Source organism: Poecilia latipinna, unplaced genomic scaffold, assembly GCF_001443285.1.
Source record: "Poecilia latipinna isolate Pla-1442-1.1 unplaced genomic scaffold, P_latipinna-1.0 Scaffold216, whole genome shotgun sequence".
NCBI classification, from domain to species: domain Eukaryota; kingdom Metazoa; phylum Chordata; class Actinopteri; order Cyprinodontiformes; family Poeciliidae; genus Poecilia; species Poecilia latipinna.
Window position 1 is genome coordinate 1 of NW_015112832.1, and position 21,036 is coordinate 21,036.

Consider the following 21,036-nt stretch of genomic DNA (forward strand, 5'->3'; position numbering starts at 1 on the left):
ATGTTGTCATCTAGGGATCTTTTCTTTAGGCCAGGTAAGGGAATTCATTCTTATCGAGATGAAACATGAATTTGCCCTCATTGTTTACATCTCTGCCTCAGGAGGCATGATGGCAAACTTCTGTTTTTTATCCTTTTGTTTTAGTGCCATTAGACGTTATTCCTGTTAGAAGTTTTTATTTTATTTTACTTTTTTTTACAATTGTTGTAAAAATTTAAAAACACAAACTTACAGTGGATTTAGTAAGGAAGTCAAGTACTGAATGCATACTTTTCATGCAGCTACATGTCTGTTTTTACTTGTTGATTTGAAAAAGGAAGATCCCTGGGGCTAAATAGAAGGGCTTTTTTCATGGTATTCGTTTAGACTAATGCAGATACGTAAAACAGCTGTAAGCAATGTTGGTTTTAGAATTACATAAGGTAAATATTTCTTGATTCCATGTCTAAAATGAAAACTAGGACACTGCAAAATGAGAAAAGAGTAAAAATATCAAAGTAAGCATTTATTAATCACTAACAGGTAAAACAACTCATTGATGAGCTCAGTCTTGAAGCATCATTGAGATCTTAAACCAAATGACTGGCTAAGCTAATGTGTCATTGTGCTGCTTTTGTATTTTCTCTCCACAGTGACCTGAGTATGAACAACATCACTGAGCTTCCAGCATATGTATTCAAGAAGTTCCCCTACCTAGAAGAACTGTGAGTACATGCCCTTCTTTCTCGTGTTAAGGATGTATTTACTCTGTACAGTGTTGACATGAGGGCTGTTCTTTATGAAACGCACCTGGGTATTTGAATTCACACTGCAGGACGCACGGCATCGGTGTAGAGCGTCCCCTCCTTCTCAGGTGTGGAAAACAGGAATGAGGCAACAAATCACTCAACGTTCACGAACTGAGCCAGGGAGGTTATAAAGCATGTCATGCAGCTCAGCTAAAAAGGCGTTGCAAGGTGACACGCATTGAAGCAACAGTCATGTGACATCCGATGTGGATTTTTGCTTTTAAGGGATTATGAGGGTAAAAACAAAAACATCTGTGCGCATGGACCTCGTTGAATGGGCATAAATCTGATCTTGGTGGATGTTTTTTCTTTGCTCTTTAAATACTTCAGTGTCTGGCTTAGTTCTGCTGTGAGTCAAAGATAAAAATCAGTCTGCCTGATATCAGGTAACATGCAGCCCTCTGAAGACAAAATGACCAATGAATTAAAATCCTCCAGAGGTTCCTGCTCCACTTGGCCTTTGTTAAGATGTTTTTTCAGCCCTTGTGCATCTTTCAGCTGGCCGAAGCTTCACCCGCTTCTTTTTCTTACACCAATCCAATTTTCTTTGTTGAGAAGCAATTTAGTTTTCATCGCTTTGTGCAGAGGAATGCAAGGCAGGAAGGAAGAGGGCAAAACAATGGTTTCCATCGCAACGGGACTTAAAAACTCGCCTGATCTCTCCATGACGAGTGTCTTGTCCTAACTCATCAAAACTGATGGTGTGTTTGATTGACGTAAACCCTTAGTTAATTTGTGTGTTTGGGTAACCTTTGTTTCTTTGAGAACAAATCAGAAGTCTTGTCTGTGAACTTTGGAGAAGGACTTTTTCGCTTCAAGGTCTCCAGCATTGTCAATGAACTGAAGCATGGGCCCTGAGGGCAAAAGCAGAGTGAGCTGACAGGGAAAGAGGGGGAAAACAGAGTGCAGGCCATCCTTAGACAGGGAAGCAAGCGAGAAAAAAAAAAAATCCTCCTTCTTAGTCACGCAACCTCTTTTGCTGAATGCCCAGAAGATCAACAGACTTGATGACAAGAGATATTGTCTGTCTCCTTTTGCAGTTTGTTTATATTCTTAATGGTAACCTGCAATTGATAATCCTATCCATGTAGCAATCACAACTTCATTTCACAAGTGCCAGTCTTAGCAAATGATACTGTGATACACTCTGGCATCATTTATTATCAGAAAAATAAAATTATATTTTTTTAACATTGGACTGCTTGTGATTCTGCAGTTTTAGTAATGTATTGTGATCTGCAACGATTAGCATTTTTCTTGCTATATTTGAAATGTTTTATATTCCAGAAAATGTTTCATATGGGTACATTTTCATTGTACTGAAGCATATTTTGCTCTGTTTAAATATAACATAAACTGACAGTTTTTTTTAATTGGATTATCTACATGAGCGGCCTTTCAAAAGTCTTCATATATCTTGAACTTTGAACCTATAGATTTTATCACATTACAATTTAAGAATTTTAATGTATTTTGTTGGGGTTTTATCTGATACTCCAAACCAAATTGGCACATAATCAAGGAGTTTAAACAATAATGGGCAAAGATTTTTTAAATACTTTCTGGTATAATACAATATTTTACCACCAAGACAACCAGAAGAAATCCAGTTTGAGATGTAAGGGACATAAGTAACATGTGGAAGAAGGAGTTCTAGACAGGTGAGACCAAAAGTTTAACCCTAAACACACTTTTCTCCACTAAGACACATGGTCATGGCAGTATCATGCTGCTGCGATGATTCTCTTCAGAAGGGACGTTGAAGCTGGTCTGAGCTGATGGGAATATGGAGGGAACTAAATATAGACAAAAACCTGTTTGAGCAGTTGAAAAATTAAAGTTGAGGCTGGCGTTCTTCCAATGCAAGAACCTAAAGATGCAGCCATAATTCTGATTGAATGGGTAAAAATGTCAGTCTCTGCAAGTGCAAAGGTAATTGAATTTAAACTATCGACTCCAGGGGTTCAGTACAAATGCACACAATATTTATTTTAAATTCTTTTACCTCAAAACTTTCAAAACCTTCCATGGCTTTTCTTCTACTTCACAATTACACCATAAAGTAAAACTCAAGTAAATTTATCTTATAACATAAAAGTGTGGAAAAAGTTGAGAAGTTGTGAATGTTTTTGAAAGTAGTAAAGAAACATTATAAACCATATATAGATTAAACTGACTCAAACCAGAGCAGGTACATATCTGAAATGAGATGTGTTCATTTGGCAACAATGCACATAAGAATTGAAGTCATGCTGTTCACTTCATCATCATCGTGTCACCTGTTTAACAGCGGTACAGAAACTGCCTTGAACGTGTAGAAACGTATCGAGAGTTTGTGTGTGTGAAGTGGAGTTTGGTTTTTATGTATAATGACGTCCCAAAGAAAAAGTTTCAACTTTGTCATTTAATTTACAGTGTAAGGCAGACTTGTTGGAGAAGTGTTGCACAACTAGAAGAGTGTGCCTCTTCTTCGTGACAGCTGTCAAAGCCCTGGAGCAAACAGGTGATAAATCACCTGGAAGGTTAAAGTGGAGAAGCACTTTCGGTTGTGAAACCGGTAGCCAAACTGAAACATTTGTCAAATCCTGTTTGTTCTTATTTGCAGTTACCAAATAAAACTTAGTTCATTTTGCTGCCACTTTGAAGATTGTTTTGATAAATTTGGGTTTGAATCTAATTTTTTTTCTAAATGTTTTTCAAAGATACTGACCATTCATACATTTTAACTTGGAGTAGCAGCCACTGTGTTTTAATATCCTGGTGTTGGCAGTTTGAATTTTATGATCTAAATTAATAACCTGACTGTAAGGATAAATTAATAACAAATAATTATCGGGGACTACTGGTAACTAAGATGTGATTACATCATGTTGGTTTTCAAAAACCTCAACTGTTTTCATAACAAATATCTCAAATGCAAAGTACACGAGGGATTAAATTATATTTCCACCTACTAATGATGTGCAGATATTCTGAGTTAAGCCAATGTCATAAGAGGGACCCGCTAGCCATTTTGCATGCCATTTTTATTTTATTTTATATTTGTTTTGTTTTAGTTAATTTTATTGTATTTTATTTACCACCTACAAAGCAAGATGGCAAAACATCTCAAATGTTTTATTAGAATAGAAGAACACAAGCAAATACATGTTTTGAGTGAAATAATTGCATGCTACCTTGTTGTTTTAAATATGTCTTAAAAGTAACCACAAACTAACTAATATAATAACAAAAAGACAACTGTACTTGATCATTCTTTTCAACCCCAACTTGATTTGACTTTGGGCTGCTGGAATAAAAATGTTAAGATTTCTGCTTCCCTGTGATATCAGTCACATTCTTGCTTTTTTCAAGCCCTTAGTTTTTATATATATCGCATAGAGTGAAGCAACATGTCTTAGGACCTCATAAAGTATAAAGTCGTCCACCACTCTCACTTTCTCAAAGGATGCAGTCTCACAGTTTATTTGCCTGTGGTGCTAAACCAAAGTGGATATTCCCCATTTGAATATCCACGAATAGATAGGTAGCACTCTCAACAAACTCCAGGCCAGGGTTGAGTAATCTCTCACACCTACTAGTGCTCTACCATAGCCAGTTCTGGTTCTCAGCCTCACACATAGCAGCTCTTGTTGCTGGGAACTCGGCCTGGTCTGACTCATGTTGCATGGCGATAAATCTCCTGCTAATCTCTCAGGCAAGATAGTGTACTTGGGCTTCATGTCCCAGTCAGCTTGTCCCATGCTTATTTACACCCAGGTTTCCTATTTACTTCCTGTTCCCAGCAGGAAAGGGAGGTGTCCCCTCTCTCTTAAATAATTTTGACACGCACTGAAGCAGCTGTTTGATAATAACAGTTCCAGGGGAATATAGGTTGCGTAACCCTAAGAGGGATTAATTATTTTGTTCAATGTTTTTGTGAAAGGACTACTTGCTATTGAAGTTGCAGTTACTAAAAAAAGGGGATCTAACGAAATAGTTATCCATAGGCAGGTATAATCTACGTTGGGCGATAGAAGAACTGACGACAGGCCATGACAAAGGTACATGTCTTTGTCACCTTGAGCTCCATAATCAGCTTGAGAGGTGGAACCTAAGCTGCCCAGGGCGTGTGGGCTTTTAAAGCTACAGCAGTGATTGATTTAAAATTCTGTTGTGCTTTACCGTTTCAATACAAATAAATAAAGTATAGTGAATGTTTTTGAAATGTGTGCAAGCTTAATAATTAAATGTAATTTTGACTCATTATCTCATCCAGACGACTCGCTGGGAATGACCTGACATTCATCCACCCTGACGCCCTGTCTGGTCTGCATCAGCTCAAAGTCCTGTAAGCATGCATCCTCCCTGCCAATGTACACAAGCATCTGCATACAGACTTACAAATATGGCAATACAAAGTTTTCCGCATGACAGGCTTAGTGTAAATGGTGAAGTTTGGTATATCATGCGTTTTGTTCATCTCGGTCCAAAATCTGTATGAGACAGACCCAACAGGAACAGTGAATACAAGAACTGCTTTAATTTTAGTGCTTCATCATCCAGGTTGCATCAGACTAGTTGTGCACACATTGTCTGTCCTAAAAGATACACAAAGGGTATTTTCTGTTGATTTTGCGCCAAGTAAATAAGTCGTAGTCCTGTTTTCTTCACCAACTGAATTGGATTGCACCTGCCTGTGTTCATTGATTAAGCTTTCATCTAAGCGTGTGAACTTCAGGTTAACACATGTAGATGTGTGACAGGGCCGGTCTAATCTGTGTTGTTGTGTGAACTTGCTTAAAATTTATAATAATAAAATATTGTTCTGGCCTTGACTGACATTTGAGTCGTTTTGTTGTTGTTTTTTTCCTTTCAGGATGCTGCAAAATAATCAACTTAAATCTGTCCCCAATGCAGCATTGAAAAACCTTCACTCGCTCCAGTCTCTGTAAGTCTTCAGTATGAACACACACATGCATGCACATATGTGTTTTCATAATTATTTATGGGTGTTTTCTTTTGCAAAACCTTTATATTTGGGTGGAGCTTCCTGTCCAGCAGTAATACCACAAGTATACACAATACCACAAGAACCCAAGGCTATTCCAAAAGCAGAACTAAGGTTTTATATGCATCTTCATCATGTGTGTTTATGCGTCTCTGCTGTCGCAGTAAAGAAAAAAAAAAAATAATTGGTACATGTTATATGAAACGTTATAGTCAAGTACTGAGCGCTCTAATCAGAGTGCATGTGGAGTTCACGCCATTGAAATGAGCACAGCAGCAACTGATAAATATCTCGTTAATTCCCCCAGCACTTCAGCTTTGCTTTGTATTCAGTGTTGATTATACAAATCTAATTCAAAACTCAGTATGATTATCTGCTAACAGTCAAGATAACATGTTACAGACGTGTGTCATCACAATAATAAACATTTTACCTCCCAAATTCCAAAATGTCTGCGCTGACCTTGTTTTATTATTCATTCCAACACTCTGACTTGCTGTCTTCTTGAATGACTGTTCTGTTCTGTAATCTGCATTTATTTCACATAATAAGCAAATAATCACCGAGTCTTGGGGATTATTGTGAGAAGTGATTTTTATTTTTTTTTATTTTTTTTTTACGTGAAACAACCAGTTGAGGGGCAAATATCATAATTTGAGACTGTCTTGTTAATTTGGGTTTTACAGTCTTGTATATAACTACTGCATCACAAAATGCCCACACTTGTTATGAGAAGGTTTGATTATATGTGAAAACTTTCCTCTTATGAACAATAACCTTTGTGCACTTGGCCATTATCTTGGCTCATTTTCAGGTTGTACTGATTTGTCTTTTTTCTTTAGAAGATTGTGAATGTCATCTTGTTTCTGCCTGTAAAATGTTATTGTTCAAAGCTTCCTCCCCCACTTGCCTTCATCTTTGATACAATTTGAAGGTCTTAGCTTTGTATCTGTTGCCTCCCTCCACAATGTGCCTTTGAGCTTGACAGGGACTTAGAGTAATGAGTTCAGCTGCCGAGATGTGCTGAAAATTCAGTTTTCACCAATCACTCTTGTTTTTTCCTCCCCCTGTACTTTACATCTCCTTTCTCCTTTAAATTGCCTTTTCGTGTCTATAACAGATGTCTTTTTTTTTTCGTTCATAGTTTCTGTTGCTTAAGAAATATGCTATGCTAAAGGAAAGACTTGGTTAGTAATAAGCCTTTGATAGCTAAATGTCAATCAAGACTGTTTTCCTTCCAGCGCAGATACTTGAGGAATTTTGAGGGAGGGTGAGACTCACATTCAGGGAAGATAGTAGGACAAAACTGCTTGGTTCAAGTGAAAAAAACACTCATAAAGCTTAAACAAAGACAACTTTATTTTGTTCAGTCATCTTCAAGGAAATGTTTGTCCATCAGAAATCTCTGTCAAGTGTAAAGATTCCACATCTCCTCTGTCCTCTTTAAATATAATTTACATTTGGTGTTATTTTATGTTGAGATCCTGCAGTGGACATAATTTGGTTTTGATTATTGGAAGAAAGAAGTGGACAGGTCTGCCTATAACTTGGATTGCATCATGACTTTTACTCTCCTTACATTTGACAGTTCTTTCTTGCTCTTAAGCAGTGGAGCTACAGATTAATGCTTTCTAATGTTTTACTACTTTTGTAATCCATTAACTGCAATCAGAGCACACTGGCAGTGTCCAAGTGTACAATCTAGAAGTGTTGTTTGGTATCAGTCATATTTTTCCTGACAGTGGCGCTAAGATGTTTGTTTGAAGCAGCAGCTGCAACAGAATATTTACAACCATACAAACCACATCTAAAAAATATTGAAATACTTTCAAAGACAGGTAACACTTTGAAGGGGTGTGCATAAGACTGACATGATACTGTCATAAACATGACATAACACCTGTCATGAATATAAAGAAGTCTTTATGAATGTTTATGACTGTTGTTATGAAGTGTCATTCGGTAAATAATGACACTTTTAATTCAAAGTTTCTCTAAAAGTTGCATTGAAAGTCCATTAAAAATGCCAACTTAGCATTAAAAGTGTCATTATTTCCCGAATGACACTTAATGACAACAGTCGTAAACACTCAAAGACTTCTTCATGTTCATGACAGGTGTTATGTCATGTTTATGACAGTGTTATGTCAGTCTTATTCACACCCCTTCAAATAAAGTGTTACCCAAAGACATTTAAATGACACATATATTAAACCTGTAATAATTAGTCAGCACTGTGATTAAAGCATTTAAACATGAGCATCTGAAGCTTTATGGAATCATATTGGGGAGTATTATGTTCATTTTAATTCATCAAACTGTATTTAGAAACATCAAGGTTGTTGTTGTATTCTAATTTTAAAGCTTTTGCTCTCAAAGGAAATTGACAACATGTCCGTCAGTGAGTCTGAGCACTTCAGAAATCATAAAATGAAACCCTTCATTTAAAAAATCGATACATTTATTTCAGCATGTGGAAACAAGACATTGAAAACGTTGTTTATTATCGGTGTAGTTTCATATACGTGGGATTAATCCACTGATGTTTTTTCTGGGTCTGTAGCCGCCTGGATGCCAACCACATTACAACCGTTCCTGACGACAGCTTCGAAGGTCTGCAGCAGTTGCGTCACCTGTGGCTGGATGACAATCACCTGACAGACATCCCCGTCAGTTCCTTGAGACACCAGTCAAATCTTCAAGCTCTGACTCTGGCACTCAACCGGATCTTGTATATACCAGACAACGCCTTCGGAAACCTGACGAGTCTAGTTGTGCTGTAAGTCTTATTAAGCTTCGGGTCTGATTGTGGTTTAGGATATGGTTTTACACTGCGGCATTGAATATTTACAATGTGATTCACTCGTTTCTCTGGAGAGTTTGCCATAGTGAAGGGTGTGTGCAGAGTAGTGTAACCATCAGACCATGAAGTGTAATTTGCTATTTACACTGGTGTCTTCAGCATAAGCTGTTAAATATGTTCATTAGATCAAGTACACTTTGGCTTTGTTTATCGTTGGTCAACCTGCAGTGTAAATACAGGTCAGTGTTCAAGCATTATTTGAGGTCTGAAAGCACTGCATCTCTTTCGTTATTTTGACCATTTCACATTTTCTGCAAATAAATACTAAATTTTTGCTTGGACTTTCAGTAGTTCATAGAATAAAAGAACAATGTTCATTTTATTCAAACATATGCCTATAAAAAGTAAAATCAGGGAAACTGATAATTTTAAGTGGTCTCTTAATTTTTTCCGGAGGTTTATATAGTATTAAAGTTGTATGTCAAAAACGATTTGTTCCCTTATTAATAATAGCCAGTGGAAATGTGTTCTTGGCATTATTGCAATCAAAATCAGCTGACCAGCCTTTTGCTTGTTCCATCCATCCATTTTCTTTACACCCATGTCCCTTAGTGGGGTCAGGAGGGTTGCTGGTGCCCATCTCTAGCTAACGTTCCGGGCGAGAGGCGGGGTCACCCTGGACAGGTCGCCAGTCTGTCACAGGGCAACACAGAGACACATAACCATGCACACATACACTCACCCCTAGGGGCAATTTGGAGAGGTCAATTAACCTAACGTTCATGTTTTTGGACTGTGGGAGGAAACCGGAGTACCCGGAGAAAACCCACGCATGCACAGGGAGAACATGCAAACTCCATGCAGAAAGACCGGGGCCAGGAATCGAACCCAGAACCTTCTTGCTGCAAGACAACATCTCTATCACTGTGCAGTTTGCTTGTTCTTTTACCCAATTTATATTTGATGAACTGCAAGTCTTTGGGGCCTTTCGGCATCTCCTATAGATCCCCTATAAGAGAATGGGCCATTACAAAATATTAACATCCAGACTGGATGGACAGTTTTTAAGTGAGACTGCAGGATCTCACTCAAAGAAGTCTGGCAGCTAAAACACCTACATCCTCCACTTATGTGACACGTGTAACCTGGGAGGTTGATGGATCCATGCTTCTATAATGATATTTGGACATTTCAGGCCATAGCTTTTCTATATTATCTCCCACACAGGCGACAACTCAGAATTTTCTTTGGTGGCAAATGTGAGAAACTCACATTTCGGGGTTTCAGTGTGGAAAAAGATGATAATGCCAAAACAGTGATATTGAATTAGGTTTATTGTGTTTCGTAGACGGAGAGAAAAACAGCACCGTCCACATTGGGAGCTTGCATTAGATACTGTGTGATTTCACCAAAGTTGTTATTGCTGTTCCACATTTGGACAAACACAAACATCCAAGCACCCATGCACACTGAGTGGTACTGGTGAAGGTTTGTATAAACATACCAGAATAAACAGGAAGAGATGACCTGAATTTATTAGTGAGTTCAGCTCTGCTGTGGAGTACGAATACAGTACAGATGCTTCATTTACTGACCCTGCTCCGCATTTAAAAAAATATTTGTGTTCAGTTTATAAAGTCTTGTTGAATATCTCAGAGATGCAACTTATTTTGCTTTTCTAGGCATCTTCATAACAACCGAATTAAGGAGATAGGAGCCAATTGTTTCGTTGGATTGGTGAACCTGGAGACGCTGTAAGTCTGCAGTTACTCTGTATTTTGTTTATATGTGTGTGCAGATGTATACTTGCATGCCTGCGTGTGTTTATGTATCAGTTTGAGTCAGTTTGGGTTTTTGGACTCTTGTTTGTATGTGCCAACAGCTCCCCCACCCATCTCTGCTACAGTCCTCAGACATCATTGTGTCCACTTCCTCCTTTAATTGCTCTAGGATAAATAGAGCAAAGTACATGATGCTTATCAAAATTTCCCTCCCAACCGTTCACTTCCTACTGGCTCACAGCCTTACCTAATGACAAAAACATTAATCTTCTCTGAATGGTCAGCTGAGAAATATGAAATTGAACTGTTGTTGTTCATTTCTTGAATATTGAAGATTTAAAGGCAATTTGCCTTTTTAAGAAATTGTCTAACATCCTGATAAAGTAAAATGACTGTGAAATGTTTTGTACATGGTGATCATTTCACACTTTCACCAATTGTTTCATTATATTGGAAAAAATGTGTTAGTTTACCATCAGTCTGCGTATGAAATATAATGTATCAAATAAAATGAATTTCACCACAGACATTTTGTAGCTTTGTTAGATGATTCATGCGTGACATTTTGGAGGCTGCCATTGGAAACATTTAAGACTTTTTTTTTAATACACTTTGACAGCAGATTTTTGAAAGTAAATTTCCATTTGTATTTATTTTCATAATCCAATAAACTACTTAACAAGACACATCATGGAATCAGTTTATGTATAAATTTATTATTGAACAAAGGGGATGTGTTTATGAAAGCTATGGTTCTGATCCTGGTTATGATAATTAAAGAAATCCATCTGAAGCTGTTGAAATCTAATAGGCTCTTCCTTTCCCCACATTTCACTTAAGTTTGATTAAAATTGCCTTAAAGGCAGTCCATAATTTTCACATAGACACAAGCTAATTGCAGCAATCTTACACTGTGACTCAAATATCTCTGTCTCTCTCTCTGTTTAGAGATCTTAATTTTAACAACTTGAAGGAGTTTCCTAAAGCAATAGAGGCCTTGCCCAAACTGAAAGAACTGTAAGTATATAACGATTTAAGATAAGGGCTATTAAAGCTATGAGTAACCCCTTTTGCTGTGTTGTACGTTTTAAAAAAATACAAGTACTTTAGTATTTGAGCTATAAGTTTGAGAAGATGAACATTTTAATGCAGTGAAAACAAGCAGGGTTTTCTGGCTTATGCTGAGTGTGAAAGTATTATGAAAATGTCTCTTGTTTTTACAGTTAAATATGAGACGATCTGTGAAAAGATCGAGCTCCTCCACCCTCTCTAGTGCTGCTATTGCCGTCTGAAGAAATTCACTGCTCCAGGTCAAAAACAACCAATCAGAGCCAGGAAGAATGTCTTAGTGCTATCAGTCATGCTTATAAACCTGCTGCTAAATGCGCTAATGGCAAAGAAACAATTTACCACTATAGGAAAACCATTTATCCTCTGTCACCAGTGGCAATAATAACTTGCCTTAGCATTCGTGGCAGTCTATGTTGTGGTGAACCAGCTGTAGCATAGGAAAGAGCAAGGGGGGTCATGTGAGTGGTGCGCACACACGTGTGATTGACAGCGCCAAGATCCTCCTGGCTCTGATTGGCTGTTGCTGACTGAGTGGTGTATTTCTGCAGTTATTACTGGGAGAAAGCAGATGAGCTTGATTTTATTTTCATATTGTCTTTCTTACATTATACACTCATGACATAATGGTAGTTTTAACAAATATGCAAAAAATATACTTCTTTTAAAAGCTATGTACTATGGCTTTAAGACTGGACTAAAGTTCTTGTGAAGATTTTGTTTACATGACCTCAAACAAACTTGAAAACCAGTAGCTGGATGAAAACAATTCTGTTTTCATCCAGTGGCTGTTTTCATCCAGTGGGCCAAAAGTTTACCACCACAGCAATGTCGAAAACACATTACCTGATTTAACAAACTCTTGATGTTTTTTGGTTTAGGGGAAATTACTTGTTTACAGATTGCTCTAGATATGTTTTCCACTTTATATTGAAGCCATCATTTAAAAACTGTATTTTGTTTTTGATTCATTATCTTTGGTAGTAAAATGAGTTTGAGATACTTGACAAAAAAACTAAATGAAAGAAATCTGCAACTGAACAAGTACTTCATTTTTTATGTCAATATTTTGAAGAACATTTTGCTTCTTAATTTCAATAAGAGAGGAGAGCACAATGAAAATAACACAATCAAACTAACAACTTCCAGGCTGTTAGTTTGAAGGCTTCTTTACCTAAAACAGTTGGAAAAACAAATTTATTTATTTAAATTTTTAAAATATTTTCTGGCTTTTTCTGTTTGGTTTTAATTTGATGGAACTAACTATGCTTGCTGCTTTATCATGTTAGTTTTGGCCTTTTGCGTTATATTGTCTTTGTCACATTAACCTGACAGTGGCGATAAGCATCTGATCGCTGTCCCTTGACTTTTGTTCTGCAGTGGGTTTCACAGCAATGATATTGCTGCCATTCCAGAACGGGCCTTTCATAACAACCCCATGCTGCGAACCATGTAAGGTCAAACTCACATAATGGAATAGTCTACATTTGTTTTCATCTTTAAAGGACACAAGTTCAAGGCACAGAACAAATGTCCAGAAGATGGTGCCATACTCATTGTGCTCTCCTCTCTTATTTTGGTCTCGTTTCAGACACTTTTATGACAACCCTCTGTCTTTTGTGGGAGCTTCAGCTTTTCAAAATCTCTCAGACCTGCGCTCTCTGTAAGTTTGACTTTGAACCACGAGTTACTATCTGTGTGACCTCTTCAAGTCAGCTGTGATCAAAACAAGTCCTAAGCTAATTATATGTGGTTTATAGCATCCATGTGTCATCCCCATCAACACATACCACAGTTTTTACGATAAATATTCCAGTATTAATTATAAGCATTTTGCAGAATGTTGCGTGGTGCCAGTCTGATGAAGGACTTCCCCATCCTCACATGGACTAACAATCTGGATAGTCTGTGAGTAATACAACATTTTATTCTTTGCTGCTTATTTGTGTTTCAGATGCAAATATATAGTGTGATTTTTGTTTATTTATTTTTATCTCTAGGACCCTCTCAGGTACCAAGATATCATCCATACCTGCTGATCTGTGTGAAGATCTCAAGTTCCTTCAGACACTGTAAGAGACTCTTCCAGTTACAGTATTGTGCGTTTCTTTAGAACTGGAAAATGTATACAATTACGGCCACCATTGCAGTATTAGTGTCTGAAATATTACAATTGCAAAAAACTGGGATATTATAACTCAGGGTGCTGGTGCATGAAACTTTTGCTAGTAATAAATTTGACCTTTTGGATTGTCCTTGATGCAAATGATGATGTTTAGTATTAATTGCTGATTCTGACAGAGTGGAGGTGACATTGTGATGATTAATTGTAATCAACATTGTCATTGTAATATCAGTAATAGTATTGCAAGTACATATTTTGCTGACATTGTGAAGCTCTACTTTACAAATGCCTCTCTCAGACTGACAGCAGGGGGTCCATTCATTTCTGAGTAGTTCTGTTGTCGATGTAAATCACATCATCCAGTCTGGCTTCCAGGGCTTCATCCTCTGATTTCCTGTTCGCTTTAGCTCTGGTTGTCTTAAATGCCGATGTTGATCTGGTCACAGCAGCATTGCTGAATAGTAAGGTGGTCTTAATTAATCACCTTTTACTACTTAAACAATGTGTTTTTTAATACTCTATATCATCCCAAGTTGAATGTTGCTACTATGACATTTTGGTTTGTATCTGGTCAAAAAGTATTTATGCTTATTAGAAAAGTTTGGGTTTAATTGCATACTGTGTTATTTTATACCAATCTAATGGAGTTGAGAGATGAAAAATAACATTTAAGTGACAGTAAAAATCGTGACAGCATATCATCTAATAGCAGCATATTTTCTACATGACTTCTGTAAGGTCTTAAAAGTCATATATCTTTTTTAAGCCTTAAAGATTTGAAATATGCCCATTTTTTTCCCCCCATTTTCCCGTGATCTTTTTGGAGAAATGTCCTTGCGTTGTATTTTGTAGTTCAGATATAGGATTTCACATGTAATCCTATATCTGAACTACAAACCCCATGATGCAGGGGAAGCACTTGAAATGAATTTAATTCCAGACTTTCTGCCTTCCCAACAAACCTATGAAATGATTCTGCTTCTTAAACTGACTAAACTGGTTTTAAGATTCAAAATAAATTCAGGTATTATTTTTACATTATTCTGTTCCATCATTACAGGAAAGTGTCTATTTGAGGAGGTTTGGGTTGTAAGAAAGAATCTTAATTGAAGCTTGTTGTCAGCAACTATCAAGAAACTTTCAAACCGTTATAGAAAGTTAGGTAACATTATATTTATTGTAAATTATAAAAAAATATGTATATTGTTACGTTTATTTCATAATTAATGTAAAATTTTAATCATGTTTATCTTAAAAAGATTAAACTTAACTTGCCAATATTTGCAGAATCCTTGCTTTGAGGTATAAGCAGTTTATATAATTATTTATTTATTGAAGTTTTTGGGTTTTTCTCTTCAACAGTGACCTGTCCTACAACGAGGTGAAGCAGTTACCGTCCTTCCAGGGCTGCAGCCGGCTGCAGGAGATGTGAGTTGAATCTTTTTTGTAAATATACCGTTAGTTGTTACAATAAATGACTCCTTAAATAAATGTCAAAAATTCTTCTTGAAATCTGCAGAAGCTTCCAGCACAATCACATTCAACAAATTGACAGAGATACTTTTCAGGATCTCTCAGCGCTCCGTTTGCTGTAAGTCCTTTAAGACACGGAATAACAAAAACTAAGTCCAAGAAAACAAACATTTTACTCCATGTTTTTGTGTTTTCTTGTAATGTGATAATTTATAGAGACCTGAGTAGGAACGAAATTCGAGTTATCCACAAAGATGCTTTCCTCAGTCTCACTGGACTCACCAACTTGTGAGTACAAACCTTACAAATCTCCTCCATGGATTTGTTCATTTTGCAAATGTTTCATAAACATTAACTGGATCTATTCAAACGATTCTGCAGAGATCTGAGTATGAACTCCCTGTCTGTGATTCCGACAACTGGACTGAGTGCCGTCATTCAGCTAAAACTTTCAGGAAACCCACAGATGAAAAATGTTCTTCCTGCAAAAAACCTGCCAAAACTCAGGTGAGAATGAACTCGTGTTTTCTTTTGCGCTTGAAGCATCCAGGAGAGAATTTACTGTGGAACTGTGACGTTTGAGTTTAAATTTAATATAAAATAACAACGTCTTTTGAGCGTCTCACAGAGTTCTGTTCAATTCATCATCTCAGAATAAAAAGACTATGGTGTAACTTCAAATGTACGAAAATATGACTTGGCAGATATGACGGCATTAATTCCTCAGCAGGGTCAGAGAAGCTGGTTTAAGTTCATGGGAAGATGGATGAAACTAAAGAGAGGGCAATTAGAAAACCACTTGAAGGCTACAAACGTTTTGATACATGGGCAAAGATTTACCTTTCAGTCGTTCCTAAGACATACAACCGGAACTATGGAATGAGTTTGTTCAAAGCATGTCCATGTGCAACAATGGGCTAAACCTGTAATTACATTTCTTTTGATGCCCTCTGCAAGCTTGGATTAATATGACTTTCCCAAGAAAATAATAAAATCTCAGTTTCTGAAAGCTGGTAGAGATGGACTTTGAGGTGTTGCCGCTTCAAAAGGTTGTTCATTAAATTATTGAATCAGGGAAAGGACCTTTCAGATTTCCATTTGTGTAAAAAAATATTTTTTTCCTCCTCCTCATGATTATGCCCTACTTTGTGTTGACAGAGAACAAACAATATGTCAATGTTTGTGCTTGTTGCATAACAAAATGGGGGAAAAGTTGAAGAGGTATTAACTGACTTCTGCAGAGTATTGTATTTGATTTCTTGAAATATACATTGTAACATAAAATGTTGAGTTACTAGTCATTGAAAAGTGATAAAAACCAAAGCACATAGGGGAAAAGAAAGGGAAAAAAAACCCCTGAATAACAAATCTATAAATGGAAACATTAACATTTAATGAAAGGCAACCTTATCAGCCTGTGAGATGTGTTTTGTAATGATATGTGTGTTTTTTCCAAGGTTAAGGATACAAGAGTGTTTTTTAGGACTTGGACAAATTGTATCACAAAAGCACAAGCACTCCACAGGAGTAATACAGACTGCACTGCATAAACTCACACTGAGTGCTCTGTTGTTGTTTAGTTTAGCTGATACCCTGGAAACAAATGAGAAATTGCATGCAAAGAGACAGCAAAGCAGAATCCAACTCTGCGTGTTAACATTTAATGAGGAAGCCAGGCAAATCTGTTTTCTGCATATTTGTTGCTATTCTAGGAAAACATCCAAATATTTGGGCGAAAACAATCAGAAAGCCCAAATATTTGCTGAGCCACACACTTCTAATAATCTTTTTAGGAGTGTTTTTAAAGATGACGTGCCCATATCAACAACAGACTCTTAAATTCCTTATTTTAAATTATTGTTTGCAGGTCCATCTCTGTCCCTTATGCCTACCAATGCTGCGCGTTTATTGGATGCGACTCGGTGACGAGGTCTGCTGAGCAAACGGACGTGAAGAAATCTACAGGTGGGAATGAACGCTCGTCTTTTTTTAGAAATAAATAGCCGACGTGTTAACTTGTGCTGTCTCTCATAGAGGATGGATTCACGTGGTTTGGTTTAACTAAATCTCTATGTAGAATTAACAACAAAGGTTTTAAAGCTGGATTTAGAAAATAAGACTCCGCGGTAATATAAAAAAAATTCTCAGGCTCAGAGTCAGAAGAAAACCATCCAAACTATATTTAATGCAATATTCAATGACAGACTGGATAAAATGAAGACATGAGTAAACTCGTGTTAAGTTAGTCATTATTAAGACACCAAAACACAGCATTGTTTGTGATAAAATTATAAATTCAACATGAATGGGTTTTGCAATTAGTTCTATAATTTTTCTTAGATGGTGTAAATATTAATTTAGAATAAATTTCAAAATAATATGTTAGTTTTTTTTTGGATGGCTGTTTATAAATCTTAAAACAGAATTATCATGATAATTTAGGTTTAAGGAAAAATTATTTAGTTATTCACCTACAGCATCAATGCAGAGTTAGAGCTGCACTAAATGTGGGTTTAATTAGAAAATGTTCATTTCAAGTCATTAGAAACTTTAAACTTCACTCTGAATTGGGGCGAAAGACTTTTTGGGATTTGTCTTGCACTTTGAAAACGTGATTTGTGTACATCTCTGCTGATTACACACATTCACATAGTCTGATCACTCTTTTTTTATGTCTACTTTTGTGCCGTTGTAGGTGTAGAAGGTGGTGAGCAGGTCTCAATGATAATGCATTGTTCACCTTCACCAGGTAAACGGTCAAGCCTCTCTAATCTTGTCTCTGTGTTTATGAAACAATGCTGAAAAATTCTTAAAATGATCTTATTACATTTTAATTGCTAAGCATCTAAACTGTTTCTGTGTTCAGGAGCCTTCAAGCCTTGTGAGCACCTCTTGGGGAACTGGATGATTCGTCTGACAGTGTGGTTTATCTGCCTGGTGTCGCTGGTCTTCAACAGCCTGGTGCTGGTGACCACCTTCTCGCCCGCTCACCGAGCCGCCGGTTATTCCCACTACCTGACTCCGTCTTTGTCACCAGCCAGGCTGCTAATGGGTCTGCTGGCCCTGGCCAACCTGCTCACTGGCCTGTACGTCGGCATTCTGACCGTGCTCGACGCGGCAACGTGGGGATCCTTCGCTGAGTTCGGCGCGTGGTGGGAGATGGGTCCCGGCTGTCAGATCACCGGAGCTCTCGCCGTGTTCTCTTCGGAGTGGTCGGTGCTGCTGCTGGCGCTGGCAGCCGTGGAGCGCAGCATGGCGGTCCGGATGATCCTGGGAAAAGTGCTGATGTCGCCCAGGAGGAACGGCAGCAGCCATCGCAGGTGTTTTAGAGGTTACCAGTGCTTTGGCCTGGCCGCGGGGCTGCTGGGGTTGCTGGCGGCGGCCGGAGCATGTCTGCCTCTTCTGACCTTCAGCGACCAGTCGTCTTCTCCCCTCTGCCTGCCGTTCGCTGGTGGGGAGAGTCCGGCTCTCAGTGTCACAGTCATTCTGGTCCTGCTCAACGCCCTGGCTTACCTCTTCACAGCTGCAGTTTACACCCAGCTCTACTGCCACCTCGGCAGGGTGGAGCTGGCGGACCCAGAGCAGACCGGCGCCCTCCGTCATGTCGCCTGGCTCATCTTCACCAACTGCATCTTCTTCTGTCCCGTCGCGGCTTTTTCCTTCGCCCCTCTCCTGACCGGCTCCACGGCCGGCGGCCCGGAAATCGCCAAGTCCGTCACCCTCATTTTCTTCCCCCTCCCCGCGTGCTTGAACCCAGTGTTGTATGTGTTTTTCAGCCCGGCCTTCAGAGAGGACTGGTTAAGGCTGCGCGGTCACATGGATTTGACCCAAGAGGTGAAGGCCGGCACTGAAAGCGGCTGCGACGATGGCGGTGGAGGGTCTGAGCTCACAGACGAGGGATCCTTCTCCCACCTGGGCTTTGACTGTGGTGTGTACTCTCAGCTTTGTGGAGAGACTGTGTGCGAACAGTGCGAGGCAGTCCTGCGTGCCCGGACCTGCTCTTCCCCCTCAGCCTCCTCGGTCTGCAGACATTTAGTGAAGTCTCACAGCTGTCCCACCCTTCTGGCTGGAGCCGCCATATGCCCGCGCTCCGAGGGGTTCTGGGCAGACAGCGGCACGCCCTCTGCTCAGTCCGAGTACGCCGATGAGGGGGACTCGTTTGTTTCAGACAGTTCAGACCAGGTTCAAGCCTGTGGCAGAGCCTGCTTCTGCCAAAGCAGAGGACTTCCTCTTGTACACTACTCATACAACATACCTCGAGTCAAAGACTAAGGTTGCCTCAGTGCTCCAGTACGTCAGTGTGCACAGATATGTCTGTCATGTGAATTTAGATTCTTCAAGATTATGTAATTTTTTTAAATATAAATATATATATATATATATATATATATATATATATATATATATATATATATATATATATATATATATATATATATATATGTCAGAACAGAAAATGTGCCAACTACCTTTGCAATTCATCAAGCACTTATGTTTGTAATTACTGTTAGCAAAGATGCAACCAATCATTGAAAGGGAATTTCCAGCAGAAAGATAATTTCTAGATGAAATGAACTGAGTACTTCATGTTACAAACTGCTCAACTAAAGAAAACCTGACCACCGGTGCCTGCCTGCCTCTTGCGATCAACTGACATGACGACGACGCAAGCTAAAGGGGGTCAAAGATGTAATGATTTTTTTTTTTTTATTATCTGTTCTGTACTGATAAGCTTTGTTAAGGTATCATGCAACAAATTTTAACATGTCTCCACAGCAAGTTTATTTTTTTAATTTGATGATTTTATATATAAATGTAGCAAATGTAATAATCATTGTTAGATTTTTTTTTTAGGGTTGTTTTGTGTGTGTATGTGTGAATGTTTAAGGTGATCCAGGGTTCCGACACATTTTCCAGGTCGAGATGAGGTTGGAAAAACAAAATAGGAAAAGTTATTGTATTTTCAGACTTCTCTTTCCCATTTTCTAAAAGTTGTGTTCTTTGTTATATCCTTCCCACTTTGTGTCCATCTTTTCTTCGTTGTGTCATTTCCTTCCCTACAATCTTATGTCCTTCTGTCTTTACATTTTGTTCCCTATCTATCCTCCTCATTTTCTTGTTTTTCTTCCTCTTAATGTCTTTTATCCCCCTTCTCTTCTTCCTTATGTCCTTCCTTTATTGTCACCTTATGACCTTCTCCTTCCCTCCTGTCTGCTTTTTCCTACATTTCCCTTTTTTCAGTGAACTTCAATATTAAATATAAAAGAACGCTGGAAAGTTGAGTCATGAAACGTAAGCGATCAATGTATTGGAATCCTGGTGACGTTCACCTTGTGAGGGTTGAATGATTTAGCATCGATAACTACTAGCCAATGAGCACGTGATTGTCACACACCGGCGCAGCAATGGTGGAGGTCAGTCTGTAAGAAAAAAAGAAAGTCTTTTGCTTTAACCTCCTCATACTAAGAATGTGATAAAAGTAGCAGATATCACTGTTTTAACAACTGTGTGTGTTCACTTTGACACGTGTTATTTATTGTTTAAGCAGACAGTAGTGTTTGGGTGGAGGCGGATTTGTGGTGGCCTCCGAATAATAAGTACACAAGTCTTTATAATCCAAGCATTCACCAAAACAGCGCCTCTCTTTTTATTCCTGTCTTTCATTAGGTCAAATTAGGAAAATCTCACCTTCTTTAAAACTTTGAACTTTTTATCCTGTTTGTTTTTTTTTTTCTTCTTCTTCCAGACTTTGTAATGAAATAGTGTTGCTTTGACTGTATCTTCTGTCTATTTTGAGCCTCGTTAAATAATCTTTGCCAGTTATGGTACAATTCAGTTTAATTGAGTCTCCATCCAAGTTAAACTCACGAACGAGTTTAACTTTCTGTGCTGTTTAACGACTGGCAACCAGCCGAGTCAACAAGAAAGTATAGAAACCTGCTCCAAATAAAACAAAACGGACCAACATATATCCACATTTTATTTTATTTTTTTGTGGCTTGAAATGT

At 38.1% G+C, this 21,036-nt stretch overlaps 1 protein-coding gene across 1 annotated transcript; it reads left to right on the forward strand.

The window, feature by feature from the left end:
• The first annotated feature begins 282 nt into the window (after positions 1 to 282).
• lgr4 (leucine-rich repeat containing G protein-coupled receptor 4) lies at positions 283 to 19,439 on the forward strand. Its single transcript, XM_015031729.1, has 17 exons — positions 283 to 704; positions 5,047 to 5,118; positions 5,647 to 5,718; positions 8,342 to 8,557; positions 10,264 to 10,335; positions 11,311 to 11,379; positions 12,811 to 12,882; positions 13,022 to 13,093; positions 13,270 to 13,338; positions 13,431 to 13,502; positions 14,918 to 14,983; positions 15,075 to 15,146; positions 15,245 to 15,316; positions 15,410 to 15,535; positions 16,896 to 16,993; positions 17,724 to 17,777; positions 17,895 to 19,439. The coding sequence occupies exons 1-17, from the start codon at positions 595 to 597 to the stop codon at positions 19,298 to 19,300; spliced, it is 2,790 nt and encodes a 929-aa protein (XP_014887215.1). The 5' UTR covers positions 283 to 594; the 3' UTR covers positions 19,301 to 19,439.
• The last annotated feature ends 1,597 nt before the right edge of the window (positions 19,440 to 21,036 follow it).